Consider the following 17,557-nt stretch of genomic DNA (forward strand, 5'->3'; position numbering starts at 1 on the left):
CCTCCCCACCAACCCACCCGGCTCCGCCCTGGCCGGCTGCAAACTATACAAACTACGACTCCCGGCAGGCCTTGCGGCGGGTCCTCATTACCCCAGTCTCTGGAGGGCTAGGAGCGGACTAGGTCAGGTCGGCTGTAGGATTCTGCTCCGGGGCCGGCGGCTGCTTCTTCCAGGCCTGGCTGCCACTGAGTAGCCGAGGGGCCGCCGTGACACTCTGACTGATTGACTGGTTGGCTGCCTACGTCGGCGCTCCTCAGGGCCCCAAGCTCCCCAGGCCGAACTTGGGGCAAGTGGAGGGTCGGCGGAGACAGAGCAGCCCCGACAGGGTTTGGAAGGGGTCGAGGCGGAATGACAGGGGAGCGGGGCCGGGGTGCAGGCTTTGGGGTGGGCGCGCCAGCCCGTGGCCAGTTTGGGCAGCGAGTGGGGAGAACCCTCTTGTTCCTCGCTAGCCCGCGGGCCGGCCACTCCCGTCCAGTTCGCGTCTTGGCGCCTCGACTGGGTGTGCAGCGCGGGGCCGCGACTTCAGGTGCGAGTAGTGGCGCTTGGCAGCTGCCCACGCGGTGACTGCAGCGTGAGCCGCGGCCACCACACTCCAGGGAGCCCAGGGCAGGAGGCAGCTCTGGGTGTTCTGGCCGTGGGCCTGGGAATGGGCGTGTAGACCTCGAACCCCGCTGAGCCGCAGTCCTGTCGGAAGTGCTAACTGTGCATCTTTGCATCTGCCCACAGCCACAGGGTTGGATTGCTCAAGGGTTGTGCTGAGACCCAGCAAGGCTAGAGGCTAGTTTCGAAGCTGTAGCTCAGGCTGAGTCTCAAGGCGGGCGACGACTGGACGGCCAGACCGGCGAGCTCTTGACAGGTTTGTGGCCTGATTGTTTGGATTTGGTGCTTTTCACCTGTGGATGCGGTCTGAAGCCATGTCAGAGGGGTTGTTTGTGTTTAAGCGTGCATGTTATAGGCTATGGGAGTGATAATCTTGCCTCTCCCCCTCTGAGTTCAGGAACAATCAAAGAAATAAGCAAAGGTGCCAAGCAGGCTCCTGATGGGCACCAGCGAGCTTGGGGACAGAGCAGTCCAAGCATAGAAACCCTGGCAAGCCTGGCCCTTCCTAGAAAGTCCTTTCTCTCTCTCTTCCACCCTGGTTTGTTGCTCCATATACAAAAAATATTTGAATGTCGCTCTTCCGCCCAAGGTCAGCCCTGGGCAGTGGGTGGTGGGGGTGACACCCGAGTCTGCTGGGTGCCTAAGGATCTCCATCAGTTAGATGGCCAAGATGAGAGGGGACGACAACCCGTACCTCATGTAGGCTTTCCCGCAGCAGGTGTTTTTATGCTGGGCAAATTGGGCTTCCAGCCTCTCGGTTTCAGGGTTTCCTTCACCCGACTCCCCAATGTGCCCGACCTCCCTGGGCACCTAGGATGTCCACCTGCATCTCAGCCAGAGCTGCCACGTCAGGAGCCCGTGATTCACTAGTTTTTGCCAGTTGGTTGTGATACACAATGTCAAAAGTGTCATTAAGGCACAGCCGGAGGCGCAAGCTGAGAGGAAAAGACTCCACAGTTAAGAGGACATGCCACCACTGCCACCCAATTTAAACTGCCGCAGGCTGACAAATGAGAAGTCGCCGTGTTTGGACGGTCCCAACATCCAGTCCCAAGGAAGCTTCAAGCCGAGTGGCCAATCCACATGTTGGACTACAGTACCCAGAAGTAATTTCGGTACTATGATATATTTTCGCGACTCAATAGCCTTGCAGGCCTGCGGAGGAGCTTTGGGGGCGGTCGCCTGTGAGCATGCGCAGAGAGACTATGGGCGCGTGGTGCTCACGCTTTGGGTGTCTTGACTTTTAAGTTTTTCCGCTGGTTTCAGGAACGCGACCGGCAGCCTCGGGCAGGGGAGACAGGACTGTAGGTCAGAGAAGAGACGGCGATTGGCCGCCGGGAATCCTCTGAAGCAGGAGACTGCCCTATCCAGGTTACCCTTCCCAAGGGGAAGCCAGGGTCTCCTTCAGAAAGCTGAGGCAGGGCCGGGGCTGGTGGCTCACGCCTGTGATCCCAGCACTTTGGGATACCGAGACGGGCGGAAAACCTGAGGTCAGGAGTTCAAGACCAGCCTGGCCAACATGGCGAAACCCTGTCTCTACTAAAAATACAAAAATTAGCCGGGCGTGGTGGCGGGCACCTGTATTCCCAGCTACTCGGGAGGCTGAGACAGGAGAATTGCTTGAACCCGGGATGCAGAGGTTGCAGTGAGCCGAGATAGCGCTACTGCACTCCAGCCTGGGCGACAGAGTGAGATTCCGTGTCGAAAAAAACAAAAACAAAAAAAACCACTTCTGGAGGTGAGACAACTCCTGTGTGAACACGAGGACGGAAATGACGCCCACCCTCGACCCAGTGCCTCCCGGACTGACTTGCCACCCCAACGTGGTTATTTTCTATTTTTATCTTTTTCAGCAGAAGATGACTCAAGACCGGCCTCTGCTTGCCGTGCAGGAGGCCCTGAAGAAGTGCTTCCTGGTGGTGGAGGAGCAGCAGGGCCTGTGGCAGAGTGCCCTGCAGGACTGCCAGCCCCTCCTGTCTTCCCTCAGCAACCTGGCGGAGCAGCTGCAGGCCGCACAGAACCTGCGGTTCGAGGATGTGCCGGCGCTTCGGGCCTTCCCAGACTTAAAAGAGCGGCTGAGGCGCAAGCAGCTGGCTGCTGGTGACATCGTCCTGGACAAGCTAGGGGAAAGGCTGTAAGCAGCTCCGTAGTGCTCTTTCCTGGTGGAAGGATTTTAAAACGAGGTGTTTTATATGTAGCTAGTATCAGTCCAGAAGGTGTTTTTCTCCTTGAAAGCGTGGCATTTGGAGGTATCTCAACCTTCCTCACTTACCATCTGGGGCAGTGAGACCTCTGTCAGAAAGCCATTTTCTGGCATTTTCCTTGTCAGAGACTAGGCATGGCAGTGGTGGGCTTAGTGGAAGTCACAAAAGAAGAACAGAAAAGGAGCAGAGAAAGCCTATTAGCTCTGCCCTATAGTTTTCTTTGGTAAAAGGCAATGAGGAGCTGTGTAAACTTAGTAGGTGCTAGAGCTAAGGGCTTTATATATATTACGTTATAAAGGCTCTTCAACATATCTGTGACTTTACTGCACTTAATTCCATGCAGGTAGGAAACTGAGGCTCAAGCAGATTGCCCCTGGTGACACAGCCAGAAAAGGGTAGAGCTGGGATTCTAACTCAAGTGTGCCTGACCCAAAAGCTAGAGCTCTTAATCACCACTTTGTTCTGCTGTAGGTTGTTGTCTTTGTGCCCAGTAGTAGCACGTCTCCAAGTTCTGATATGCTTGTTGTCAGACCCAGTATCTGTGTTACAGATTTTTTTTTTTTTTTTTGAGACAGGGTCTTGCTCTGTCACCCGGGCTGCAGTGCAGTGGCACAATCACAGCTCATTGCAACCTTGACTTCCCTGGTTCAAGTGATCCTCCCACCTCAACCCCCCAAGTACCTGGGACAACAAGCGTGCACTTCCATGCCCAGCTAATTTTAAATTTTTTTGTAGAGATAGGGTCTCACTATGTTGCCCAGGCTGAGAGTTATAGGTTATTGAGGACAGAGGAGAGACAGGGCATGTGTGGCCTTTCCTTGAACCAGAACAAAAGAAAGGTCCAGTATATAGAGTCTGTGCCATAGACTAATAGGAAACTGTCACAGATGAGGACTTTCCTTTTATTTATTTGTACAAAATACATTCATTAGGCACCTTGTGGGATGCCAAGCACAAGGTGCCAGGAATACAACAATGAACCAGACTTAGTTCCTGTTCTTAGTTGAATAGAAGAAATAAACAATCAGTGAATTAAATTGTGGGATGTCCTAAGATATTGATAAGTATGGCTTGTGTGGAGGGGGGAAGCTTCTGGGGAGGAAGTGATATTAAAAACCTAATGGTTGAAAAGGTGTAAACAGAGTCAAGACGTGGGTGTGAGTAGTGTGCATAGAGAATAGTATGACTGGCCCGGCACGGTGGCTCATGGCTGTAATCCCAGCACTTTGGGAAGCAGATCACTTGAGGTCAGGAGTTTGAGACCAGCCTGGCCAACATGGTGAAACCCCGTCTCTACTAAAAATAAAAAAGTTAACTGAGTGTCGTGGTGTACTCCTGTAGTCCCAGCTACTGGGGAGGCTGAGGCAGGAGAATCTCTTGGACCCGGGAGGCAGAGGTTACAGTGAGCCAAGACTGTCCCACTGCACTCCAGCCTGGGTGACAGAGCAAGACTCTGTGTCAAAAAAAGAGAAAAGTATGACAGGAGCAGAGGCCTGATAAGAGATGAGATCAGCTGAGTATGGCAGCTCAGCCTGTAATCCCAGCACTTAGGGAGGCAGAGGCAGGAGGATCACTTGAGCCCGGAAGTTTGAGACCAGCCTGGGCAACATAGTGAGATCCCATTCTCCACAAAAAGGAAAGCAAAACGAAAAAAAGATGAGACCGAGTATGGTGCCTCACACCTGTAATCCCAGCACTTTGAGAAGCTAAAGGCAGGAGGATCATTTGAACCCAGGAGTTTGAGACCAGCCTGGTCTCAAAGCCTAGGCAACAAAGTGAGACCCTGACTCTATAAGAAATAAAAAAATTATCTGGGTGTGGTGATGTGCACCTGTGGTCACACAGGGCCTACACAGGGGGCTGAGGCAGGAGGATCACTTGAACCCAGGAGGTCGAGGCTACGGTGAGCCATGTTTGTGTCACTGCACTCCAGACTGGGTAACAGAGTGAGACTCTGTCTCTAAAAAAAAAAGAAAAAAGATAAGATCAGAGAGGTAAAGCAGCTCAGGAAATGATGGGTAAGTTATGTAGAGGATCATATGGTTCCCAGATCTATCTGTCACCTCCGACAGAGTCTCACTCTGTCACCCAGACTGGAGTGTAGTGGCACAATCTTGGCTCACGGCAACCTCTGCAAGATCACTGCAACCTCCACCTGCTGGGTTCAAGTGATTCTCCTGCCTCAGCCTCTCAAGTAATTGGGATTACAGGTGCCTGCCACCACACCTGGCTAATTTTTGTGTTTTTAGTGGAGACAGGGTTTCACCATGTTGGCCAGGCTGGTGTCAAACTCCTGACCTCAAGTAATCCACCCTCCTCAGCCTCTCAAAGTGCTGGGATTACAGGTGTGAGCCACCACACCTGGCCTATAATGACATTTATATACCATTGTATTAACAGAACAGGTTTACTGTAAGTTGTATACTTGTTTTTTTGAGATGGAGTCTCGCTCCATCACCCTGGCTGGAATGCAGTGGTGCGATCTCGGCTCACTGCGAACTCCGCCTCCCGGGCTCACACCATTATCCTGCCTCAGCCTCCCGAGTAGCTGGGACTACAGGCACCCGCCACCACGCCCGGCTAATTTTTTGTATTTTTAGTAGAGACAGGGTTTCACCGTGTTAGCCAGGATGGTCTCGATCTCCTGACCTTGTGATCCGCCCACCTCAGCCTCCCAAAGTGCTGGGATTACAGGCGTGAGCCACCGCGTCCAGCCTGTAAGTTGTATACTTTTAAAGGGTGAATTTTATGGTATGTGAATTATATCTCAATTTGAAAAATAGAACACTGCCTGTCAAAGCCTACCACCCAAGAGGCACTTGGTTTTTTCTAGTTCAGTGGCTTTCAGACTTTGGACCTTGACTTAGAGGAAGAAATATTTTATATCATTCATAGACACACATACATGCATATATCACTGGACTGTTTCATGAAACAATATGAGTGCTTTACTTAATATTTTGTCTTTCATTTTTATTTTATTTTTAGAGATAATTTCACTCTGTTGCCCAGGCTGAAGTGCGGTGGTATGATCATAGCTTACTGTAGCCTCTAACTCCTCCTGCCAGTGTCCTGAGTAACTGGGATTCCAGGAGCATGCCACCATACCTGGTTAATTTTTAAAAATTTTTGTAGAGACCGTCTTGCCATATTGCCCAGGCTGGTCTCAAATTCCTGGCTTCAAGCTGTCCTCTGGCCTTGGCCTCCCAAAGTGCTGGGATTACAGGCATGCCATTGTACCTGGCTTTTTTTTTTTTTTTAAGTTTTAATTTAAAAAAAATTATATTTACTTTTGAGATGGAGTCTCGCTCTGTCACCCAGGCTGGAGTGCAGTGATGCAATCTTGGCTCACTGCAACCTCTGCCTCTGGGTTCAAATGATTCTCGTGCCTCCCAAGTAGCTGGGTCTGCAGGTATGTACCACCACACCTGGCTAATTTTTGTATTTTTAGTAGAGGCAGGGTTTTGGGACATTGGCTGGTCTCAAACTCCTGACCTCAGGTGATCCACCTGCCTCAGCCTCCCAGAGTGCTGGGATTATAGGCAACAAGCCGCTGCACCCAGCCCCTTTCTTGAGTCTTGAGCCACCCCTACATCCAAGGCACCGTCACTAATCTCCTTAGACCAGTGGTCTCGACTGGAGATGGTTTTTCTATGAGGGGACATTTGGCATCATCTAGAGGCATTATTGGTTATTATGGCTTATGAAGGGTATAGGTGTGGTTTACTCCTGTCGTTTAGTGGGTAGAGGCCAGGCATGCTCCTAAACGTCCTACAATGTACAGGGCAGCCCTTCACAACAGAGAATCATGTCCAAAATATCAGTAGTGCCAAAATTAAGAAACCTTCCTTTATACCTGTCTCATGATATTGCCTAACGTCAGACTGTTTCTTGCAGAGCCATCCTCCTCAAGGTGCGAGACGTGGTCAGCAGCCATGTGGAGCGTGTGTTTCAGATCTATGAGCAGCATGCAGACACAGTTGGCATTGATGCTGTCCTGCAGCCTTCAGCAGTGAGCCCCTCTGTGGCTGACATGTTGGAATGGTTGCAGGATATTGAGAGACATTATCGAAAGTCGTATCCTTTGCACATATTTCAGGTCACGGCCAGAGCTGTTCTAAGTCTTTCAAATTTCAGTTTTCACAAGATTGGAAAACTGTATAGTTTGAGTCAGTTCTCTTTGGTTCCTGAACCTGGATTCTTCCTGCATTCCTTTGTATAATCCTTCCTCTAATAATTTACTGAGTCCCTGCTACCTGTCAGGCACTGTTCTTGGTGCAGAGAGACAGGCATTAAAAAAGGAAAGTAGAGTGCCAGATGGCGATAAGTGCTATGGAGAAAAATAAACCTGGGAAAGTGAGGAGTGAGGGTGGGGTTGTGATTTAAAATAGGGTGGTCAGAGCAGGCCTGATGAGAAAGTGATATTCGAGCAAAGATCTGAAGAGGGTAAGGGAAAGAGCTATTTGGGGAGAGAAAGCTACTAGGCAGAGGAAACATCAAATGCAAAGGCCTTGAGGTAAGAACATTCCTGGTCTATTCAGGAAATAGTGAGGAGGCTAGACTAGAGTATGAGGAGGAGCCTAATAGCAGGTGAGGGTAGAAAGACGGAGGGGCTCGACTTTCTAGGGCCTTGAAGGTCTTTGAAAGAATTTGGGGTCCGGGCGTGGTGGCTCATGCCTGTAATCCTTGCACTTTGGGAGGCTGAGGTGGGAGGATTGCTTGAGCCCAGGAGTTTGAGACCAGCCTGGGCAACATGGTGAAACCCCATCTCTACAAAAAATACAAAAATTAGCCACGCGTGGTGGTATGTGCCTGTAGTCTGTAGTCCCAGCTACTCGGGAGGGTAAGGCTGGAGGATTGCTTGAACTGGGGGAGGTTGAGGCCGCAGTGAGCTGAGATTGTGCCACTACACTCCAGCCTGGGTGATAAAGTGAAACTCTGTCTCCAAAAAAAAAAAATAATAATAATAATAATTTTGGGCCAGGCATGATGGTGTGCAGCTTAGTCCCAGCTACTCAGGAGGCTGAGTTGGGAGGGTTGCTTGATCCTGGAAGGTCAAGGCTACAGAGAGCCATGATCGCCAGCCTGAGTGTTATCACCAGCCTAGGTGACAGAGCAAGACCCTGTCTCAAACCGCCCCCACCCCCACCAAAAGAAAAAGCATTTGAGTGACAGAAAAAGCTCTTAGAAACTTTTGATTAAGGAGTAACAGGATAAGACCTATGTTTTTAACAGTATCATTCTGGCTTCGTTCTAGGGTAAGATTTGGGGTAGTAGGGGCAAGGGTAAAAGCAGAAAGACCAGTCAGTTGAAGCTTTAACATTTTTCTCTCAAAAAATTTTTTTTTGCCTAGGAGATGGGGTCTTGCTGTGTTGACCAGGCTGGTCTTGAACTCCTGGCCTCAATGATCCTACTACCTTGGCTTCCCAAAGTGCTAAGAGTACAGGTGTGAGCCACCATGCCTGGTCTCTCAATTCTTGTCTGATACCTGATTTTAGCCTTTGGCTTAGGTTTCTGCCTTCATGTGAATTTTTCTTGTCTGCATTCTTGACTTTTGGTTTCCTGCAGATGCCTCCAACTGGATTGTTCTTGGAACTGCAAACTCAAGTTTAAAATTGAACTCCTCAATCTAGCCGTCAAATTCAGCCCCCTTTTCCTTGAGTTGTAGAATCCACCCTATTTTCTCTTTTATTTATTTATTTTTTGAGACAGAGTTTTGCTCTTGTTGCCCAGGCTGGAGTGCAGTGGCATGATCTTGGCTCACTGCAACCTCCACCTCCCGGGTTCAAGCAATTCTCCTGCCTCAGCCTCCCAAGTAGCTGAGATTACAGGCACCTGCCACCACACCCGGCTAATTTTTGTAGTTTTAGTAGAGATAGGGTTTCACCATGTTGGCCAGGCTGGTCTCAAACTCCTGATCTCAGGTGGTCCTATCAGCTTGGCCTCCCGAAGTGCTGGGATTACAGGCATGAGCCACTGCGCCCAGCTTATTTTCCCTTTTAAATGTGTTAGTAGCAGCAGTAGTAACAGCAACAGGAACATGGGCAGAAGGAGCAAGAACTGCGGCTGACATTACTAAGCACTTGCTATGTGCTAGAGTGTTTACACAGTCACTCGTCAAGTCCTTTCCCTCTGTTTCCCTGGTGCTTCTTTGATTTTCCTTCTCTGTCCCCTCTGCTGCTTACATGGCTTCTTACCTCTCACTTGGATTCTTTTTTTTTTTTTTTGAGACGGAGTCTCACGCTGTTGCCCAGGCTGGAGTGCAGTGGCGCGATCTCGGCTCACTGCAAGCTCCGCCTCCCGGGTTCCCGCCATTCTCCTGCCTCAGCATCCTGAGTAGCTGGGACTACAGGCGCCCGCCACCGCGCCCGGCTAATTTTTTGTATTTTTTTTTTTAGTAGAGACGGGGTTTCACTGTGGTCTCGATCTCCTGACCTTGTGATCCGCCCGCCTCGGCCTCCCAAAGTGCTGGGATTACAGGCTTGAGCCACCGCGCCTGGCCTCACTTGGATTCTTAATTGCATGTAGCCTCTTGACGGGTTTCTCTGTCTAGTTTCTTTTCCTCTAAGCTGACTCCAATTAATGACCTCTATTTCTTCAGGAAGTCTGGCTCTGATCCTGCTCCTTAGGATCAGAATTGTACTGTACAGTATAGGAATAGCTCCTGTTGCTAATGGGATAAAGTTCAGAGCCCTGCCTTGGTACTCAGTGTTCTTTCTGTTCTGGCTTAGCCCACCTTTCAGCCTTTCTGACTGCTTTCCATGTGGTGTCCATGCTGAGCAGACTGGAAGATTTGCTTTCCCTGAATTCATTCTATGCGTCTGTGCCTTCATTTGTGTTTCCTACCAGCTGGGGTGTCCCTGCTTCCTCTGAATTGGGTGTATTTATCCTCTGAACCTCCACTAGCTTTACCTCTCATGTCACTTTTGTTCTTTCTTTTCAGGATCTGGTTTTGTCCTCACCATGCTGAGATCCCAGATTTCAGAGATGGTTTCATTTCTCTTTCCCTGTAGCACAAAGCCATGTTAGTAAACAGTTGCTCAGGAAATATTTGTAGCATAGGTGAATCAGGCCCACCTGGTAAAATGTAAGGATATCTGCACTTTCATTTTTATAGCTCCCTCTGGTTCTCACCAGGGTGTTTTTTTAACTTCAGCATATTTCATTTTCTTTTGAGCAGTCCTTAACTTCCAGAAAGGTACCTGAATAGAAAGTATCTTCTTTCCTCTATCCGGTGGGGAGACTTGGCAAACATCCAAGCTTTGCCCAAGGCCTGGGACCGAATTTCAAAAGACGAACACCAACATCTTGTACAAGGTACTGGTTTGTGTTCTTCCTTCGTGTCTCCTCTCCTCCTTTCTCTCCCTGTGGCTTACCTCTTTGGAAGCTTTAGGAAGGTACCCTTGCTGTGCCTCTGTGTTTTATGTTCTCGGGAGAGGTGATGATGCCATTTTTTCTTTCTTCCTATTTCAGATATCCTATTGAATGTTTCCTTCTTCCTGGAACAGTAAGGAAGCTGTGCGTATCTGGAGACCATGGGCACCACAGTGGAAGACTGACATTCTAAACCCTGATGTTTTTAAAGAAACGTCAGTATTTCAGTCTCACGTATTTGAAATATCAGTGCCTTGAACCTGAGGACTGGGTCTTGGGGAGGATTAGTGCCTAGATGTCTGATGTTGGAGCTGCAGCATGCCAGGCCATGGCTGAGAGTATGTGAGCCACACCTTGCCCTTTTCTGAGGCTCAGGGAAGTGGATGGAGATAGAGACACAGCAGGAAAGACGGTGCTGAAGAACATAGTGCCTTGCCTCCACTGTAGACTTGAAGAGGTGGGGAAGCAAGGACAGGAGGCAAAGAGCCACACTGCCCTTGGCATCATCCAGAGCATTGTCTGGTTGACACCAGGTCCTGGTTTTGTGTCTTTTGTCAATATCTGAATCCTTGACAAAAGAAAAAGTGATTTTGATGATTTAAAGAAATAAGGGTGATTTTGACAGAAAATATATTTTAAAAATAGTGACCAATTGCAATAGTTATCCTCAAGCCAATTTCCAGAGCCTGCCACCAGGGGGAGGTGGTGCAGCATGAATCATTCTGAATGCTTTGTCTTTGAAGTGTTCCCCTATTGCTGTTACTGTCTCAGAGGAAGTAACTGGGCATGGTGAGACTCCTGACATGACAGGAGGTTTTTTGGCCAAAGCTGGCATCTGACTTGCCACATTCCTCTGAGTCTGTAGTACCTGCAGGGGTGGGAGAACGCCAGCCCAGAGTCAGTCCATCAGGGTTACATTTCCAAGGCCCGCTGCCTTCATCTATGTAATGGCCGTGTTACTTTCAGACCTTTCAACTTCCCAGGGTGTTGTAGAAATCTTGGTCATTGAATGTAAAGGGACTTAGTAAAGGGTATAGATGTTTTTAAAAAATGAAAATAACTTTTTTTCTTGTAAGCGATAAGCTTTTATAAAGATCATAGGAAAACTAGAAAAAAATGTAAAATGTAGAAAATTGTAAAACAAACTTCATTAGAGATATTTTGATATGTATCTTTTCAGTGTCTATTTACAAATTTTTTCTTTTAACATAGATAGGGTCTCACTATATTGCCCAGGTCAAACTCCTGAGCTCAAGGGATCTTCCCACCTGAGCCTCCCAAAATGTTGGAAACACAGGCGTGAGCCACTGCTCCCGGCTAATTCACAAATTTTTTTAAAGGACAAACATGGTATCATCGATACATACTGTTAGGTTGTCTTTTTTAAAAAACCTAATATAATTTGTTCATCTTTTTATAAATATAGCTCAACACAGTTATATTCCTTTTGTGAATGTATTATATCTACAATTTACCTTTTTTCTTACATTTTACATGCATTTTCCCAAATCTTTTTGTTTTCCTATCTGTAAAAGTAATACATTCTGATTATGAAAATTTAAAACGCTACATAGAAATGTACTATTATCTATCTGCCAGATAATTATTATTAATAATATGTATTTATTTTTCTAGGAATTAAAATCTATCATATAAGTATTGCAAATAAAACTTAAAAAGCGTTTGAGTGTCAAGTCTTATGTGGGGCTCTGGGGACAGAAATAAAAGAGAGCCCTAGAAAGGCTCACAATTCCACCAGGGAAAGATGAATGTGCAAATAAATCACTGATATCTTGTGGAAATTTTGGTTTTGATTCTGTAGGTCTGGGATGGGGCCCAGATTTTGCATTTCAAACGAGGTCCCAGCTAACGGTCCAAGGACCAGACTTTGGATGGCAGAGATTTAAGTTGTAATACAATAATAAAAGTGTCAGAGTTAAGGTAAAAACAGGTGCTATGGGAGAATAGAGATGATAACTAATTGCCTGTGGGACTCCTTGATGACAGTGACATTTGCCGTATGCCTTGGAGGGAATTTTACTTGGGGCTAGGAGAGGGGTGCGGGGCATTCCATACACAGGAGACAGTCTAAACAAAGGCCGTGTTTGAGGCAGAATGGAAGCCAGCACTTGATGAAAGTTTGCTGTGTGCCAGGCATTGTGCTTGTTGCCTTTACCCTCCAGAACTGGCAAATAACAGTTCAGTATCGCAAATAACGAGTTCACAGATGGATGGAAGGATGGCAGGAAATGGGTCAGTAAGGGTGGACTGGAACCAAACTGTGAAGAGGATTGTGAATCCCAGCTCAAGTGTTTGTATTTTGCTCTACAAATGGGAGTTGCTTGCTTATGTGTATGCATGTGTAATAAAGAGGTTTTTAAACCTCCCTCATGGAAGCAAGTAATGGCTAAGTAGAAACAAGCATGTTTATGGTGCTAGTAATAACTATATAGTATTGAAGTATAATTGTTACTGTTTTTATTTTGTTCCCTGTTAGTATTTTGTCTGTTAAAATGCCATATTTTTCATTGTTCTTTTTAAATTTAAAATAAATTTTATATTTTTGAAACAGAGTCTCACTCTCACCCAGGCTGGAGTGCAGAGGCACAATCTCAGCTCACTGCAACCTCTGCCTCCTGGGTTCAAGTGGTTCTCCTGCCTCAGCCTCCTGAGTAGCTGAGATTACAGGTGCTTACCACCATGCCTGGCTAATTTTTGTATTTTTAATAGAGACGAGGTCTCACCATGTTGGCCAAGCTGGTGTCGAACTCCTGACCTCAAGTGATCTGCCTGTCTCGGCCTCCCAAAGTGCTGGGATTATAGGCGTGAGCCACCACACCCAGCCTGGTTTATTTTTTAAGTGATACATCAATATTGTAAAATAGGTATGCAATAGCATACCTATTAGGCTGGGCACAATGGCTCTTGCCTATACTAGCACTTTGGGAGGCCAAGGTGGGAGGATGGCTTGAGGTCAGGAGTTTAGACTAGTTGGGCAACCCTGTCTCTACAAAAAAATACGAGCCAGGTGTGGGGATGTGTGCCTGTAGTCCTAGCTATTTGGGAGGCTGAGGTGGGAGTTTCCCAATTTCCTTCCCTGAAGGCAACCAATATTGAATGTTTCTAGTGTATCTTTCCAGAAATACTATGCCTGTGTGAGTGTGGTGGGTAGGTATCCTCAAAGACAGCCCCCAGTGCTCCCACCTCTGGTATTCATGCCCTTGTGTACTCCCCTCCCCTTCCAGATGGCCTTTTTTTTTTGAGACAGTCTCGCTCTGTTACCAGGCTGGAGTGCAGTGGCGTGATCTTGGCTCACTGCAACCTCCACCTCCCGGGTTCAAGTGATTCTCCTGACTCAGCCTCCCGAGTAGCTGGGACTACAGATGTGTGCCGCCATGCCCAGCTAATTTTTGCATTTTTAGTAGAGACAGGGTTTCACCATGTTGGCCAAGATGGTCTCGATCTCTTGATCTCATGATCTGCCTGCCTCTGCCTCCCAAAGTGCTGGGATTACAGGCATGAGCCACCATACCTGGCCACAGATATACATCTGATGAATAAAATACTACAAAAGTGGTAGGATGTTACTTCTGAAATAGGTAAAAAAGACTTCAGCTTCCATCTTGGGTGCTCTCTGTCTCTGGGATCACCCACCCTGGGGAAAGGCAGCTGCGATGCTGAGGCAGCCCTGTGGAGAGGCTCATGTGAGAGACCAGTGCCTGCCAACAACCATGTGACTGAACTTGGAAACAGATCCTCCCTCCCACAGTTGAACCTTCTAATGGGTCCACAGCCCCTGCTGACAGCTTGACTACAGCCTCTTGAAGACCCGAGCCAAAGGCAGCCTGCTAAGCGGTGCCCGGATTCCTGATCCATGTAAACTGGGATAATAAATGTTTTAAATCACTAAGTTTGGGGACCATTTGTTCCACAGCAATAGATAATCACTACATCAAAAAAACCTCCATTTTTATATGAAGGCTAACATACCATATACCCACTTTTTCACCTTGTTCTTTCTTACTGTATCTTGGACTTCGTCCTATATATATAAGAGTTTCCTAACATTGTTTTAAACAGTTGCATAGATTTCTGTTGTGTGGGTAAACCATAATTTACTTAAAATAGCCCCTTAGGGTGGACATCTGTTTCCAAAGTCTTCATACCTATTGGTTTTTATAGTAGCAACCCCCCTGTACTCCCACTCTTGTTCATTAGGCCTCCCCTCCACCCCCTGGAATTTTCCATTTAGCTAATTCCACTACCTTCCAACAACAACAGAAAATAAATTGTCAGTATCTTTTATTGGAATCATTAAATTGATAAACGAATTCAGGGAGAGTCACCACAATGGGAATACTTCTGGTGCTCCTCCTTTATGTATGCCACTGGCTTATGGATGAAGACACCAATGTGAGTTCTGTTCTGTTTTCCCTCAGCTGGGTCAGAACCCCTTTCTCTGTCAGTGTAAGACAGTCTTGGGATGAAATGAAGAATTTTGGTTTCCCTCTATCCTGTCGCTCCCCATCCACATCTAGAAATTGACCTTCAGATTCTTCTCTCAGAGTAAGGGTTGTCTCAAGGTGCTGGGTTGCCTGGGCCCTAAAGAGAAGGTCTCCTGTCTGCCCAAGGAGAGCCCCGGCTTTATGGGGACTGTATTACACCAGTCTTTAAGTGGGATGAGAATCCAGATGCCTTCCCAACCTGCTCAAACACTGGATCATTTATAATTCCATTTCCCTATGAGAAGGGAGGAAGAGTGCACATTTCAGGGAGTAGGTTTGGGGATGAGGGGAAGGAGAGAACCTAGACCTGGGTTCAAGTCTCAGCTCAGCATTTGCTAGCTATGTGATCTTGGGCAAGTAATTTCCCCTAAGTCTGTTTTCTCATCTGTATAATGGAAGTGATGATATGTCCTTACAGGGTTGTAAGGTTTAACTAAGAGGAGATAGTGAAGGCTTTGGGTACATTTATGAGCATTTAAGGAACTGAAATTCACTTAAGCTTTATTAGCCACTCACTAAGTGTATAGCTCTGTGCTAGGCTCTTTAACATCTTTCTAAACCCTAACAAATATTGAAACAAGTATGCTTACTTCCATTAGGTAGATGAGGAGACCGAGACAGAGACCTGGTAAATTCTCTAAATGCCCACAGCTTGTCACTGATGTTGCCAGCATTTGCTCCAGGGCTTGCCTGGTTCTGGTGAAAGGTGCTTTCCCCCACACCACTGTTCCTTCTCTGCCACAGAAGGCAAGAGCATGCCTACCATCTACTCAGCTGTAACAAGGGTGAGGTTTTCTGATACCCAGTCCTGCACAGGACATGGATCCTGCAGTGCAGAGCTACCTCCGTAGGGCTTGGCTGTGGCACACAAAGTATCCAAGCCTCTTCCAGGCCAGCCACAACCTTGCCAGTTACCCTCCCTTCTGATCCCATAGCCAAGAGGGTTGGAGCAAATCCTAGCACAGTCTACCAGAGTCTTACACTTTTGCCCTTGATTTCAGGGCCTGATAGGAGAAAGCCAGTGATTCTGAAGGAATGACAGGGGTACCCCTTCCAGGCACTCTCCTCCTCCCCACCCTTCCTGGAAGGCTCCTTCTTGGTTTCCGCATAGACCAAAGGAAAGTCATTTTTCCGAGACTATGGGGCCCCAGCCCAGAGATTCCAACCTAGTATGTGCGGGGAGGGGCTAGATATCTGAATCCTTAATAAGTACCCTTCGTTCTGTTGCAGGGTCATTCCTTCAGAAAGAGCCTTCATCCTGAGAAAAAGCAGCAGTTAGCACAGAGATTGATGGCTGGGTAGAGTAGCCACAAAGACTGCCCTTCTCTGGGGAAGAAACGCCTCCATAACTCCCTCGCTGCACCTCTTTCCCCCCTTTTTATTTATTTATTTATTTATTTTTGAGACGGAGTCTTGCTCTGTCGCCCGGGCTGGAGTGCAGGGGCCGGATCTCGGCTCACTGCAAGCTCCGCCTCCCGGGTTCACGCCATTCTCCTGCCTCAGACTCCTGAGTAGCTGGGACTACAGGCGCCCGCCACCTCGCCCGGCTAGTTTTTTGTATTTTTTAGTAGAGACGGGGTTTCACCTTGTTAGCCAGGATGGTCTTGATCTCCTGACCTCGTGATCCGCCCGTCTCGGCCTCCCAAAGTGCTGGGATTACAGGCTTGAGCCACCGCGCCCGGCCTCTTTCCCCCTTTTTGTTGCCAGTTCTGAAGTCCAACGGGTACCTCGGCATTGCTCCCCCGGCCCCTCTATGCTGTTTGGGGTGGGATAGTCATAACTTATGTATAGGGGACTTGAGAGTCTGTCGCATCCATATCCATTCATTCTGAGGCCTCCCTGTGTGCCCAGCACAGAACTCATCATTAGCAATACAGAGGTAAATCAAAGAAGTCCATGATTTAGTAGGCCACGCAAATCTGCAAGCCCTTCGTGAGAAGGGCTGTTGTGAAGGATGTGTGGGGAATGCAGTGGACGGAGAGAGTGACTGATGGTTTTTGTGGGTTTTTGTGGGAGGCGAGATAGTGGAATGTGAGACTAGCTCCTCTGTGAGTTAAGTTTCAGCAAGAGTCTTCCCTCTGGTCTCTAGTAGAGTAAGTGATGGGGGTGGGGGTCAGCGTGTCCTGTTGGTCATCATGTGAGCGGGGAACAACCCTCTCTGCTCTGGCTCATCTCTTCTGATTGAAACGTGTGGAGCAGTTCTTAATTTGCACAGAGAGCCCAGACTAATAAATTCGCTACTCAATTGCAATTCCCACAGTGCATTTATAGGCAACAGCTGACTTTTATCAGCTAGTTTGTTCTTTCATATAAGCAGAGTTTTATGAGGGTCTCCTGAGCTGGCTCGTAACGTGATGAAACGTCTGCAAAACTCAACCATAAATCCCTGGCACCTGCCAAGCAGAGGATGCTGTTTTCCAGGCACATTTTGTCCAGCTGGCGGCTCTGTCCCCTTGCCCAGTTTGCATTTTTGCACTTGTCTCTTTAAACTTGGATTTGTTTTTCAGTTCTCTGCGGCCTCTTTAAAGGCAACTGAAAAATGAGGGGTAGGAAAAAGGAACTAGAAAGTTACGTCTGTGCTAAAAATTACCCCTGGCTTATGTTGCTCTGAAAGCCAATTTTGATCCCACTGTTGAAACAGAGACATCAGGCTTCCCAGCCACATGAACCCCAGGGCAGGGGACAGGAGGCCGGTGCCAGCCGAGCCCGTTATTAATACTTTGATTCTTTTCTGGGCCATCACCCTTTGTACTTACCAAAGGCCCCTACCCTCAGTTGTCAGTTTTGTAAATTAAAGAAACAGCTCCAGAGGCCTTTTCCCCAGATGGTCTCCAAGCATGACATCTTTTCCCAGCATTTAGAGCTCCCCTAACA

General features: G+C 47.8%; 1 protein-coding gene across 4 annotated transcripts; it reads left to right on the plus strand.

Moving 5' to 3' along the window:
• Nucleotides 1-33: 33 nt before the first annotated feature.
• Nucleotides 34-11,408, plus strand: AIRIM (AFG2 interacting ribosome maturation factor). Of its 4 annotated transcripts, none has more exons than XM_024796903.2 (8): nt 50-286; nt 727-856; nt 1,603-1,715; nt 1,867-1,971; nt 2,454-2,734; nt 6,702-6,881; nt 10,003-10,121; nt 10,278-11,408. In XM_024796903.2, the coding sequence occupies exons 5-8, from the start codon at nt 2,460-2,462 to the stop codon at nt 10,313-10,315; spliced, it is 612 nt and encodes a 203-aa protein (XP_024652671.2). In that variant the 5' UTR covers nt 50-286; nt 727-856; nt 1,603-1,715; nt 1,867-1,971; nt 2,454-2,459; the 3' UTR covers nt 10,316-11,408. The 4 variants fall into 4 exon arrangements, 3 of the variants coding, with proteins under 3 accessions (XP_024652671.2, XP_011761810.2, XP_011761796.2); XM_011763508.3 differs by having other exon boundaries at nt 2,457-2,734; XR_003021099.2 differs by lacking the exon at nt 1,867-1,971 and having other exon boundaries at nt 34-286; nt 727-1,715; nt 9,999-10,121.
• The last annotated feature ends 6,149 nt before the right edge of the window (nt 11,409-17,557 follow it).

Source organism: Macaca nemestrina, chromosome 1, assembly GCF_043159975.1.
Source record: "Macaca nemestrina isolate mMacNem1 chromosome 1, mMacNem.hap1, whole genome shotgun sequence".
Classification (NCBI taxonomy): Eukaryota; Metazoa; Chordata; class Mammalia; order Primates; family Cercopithecidae; genus Macaca; species Macaca nemestrina.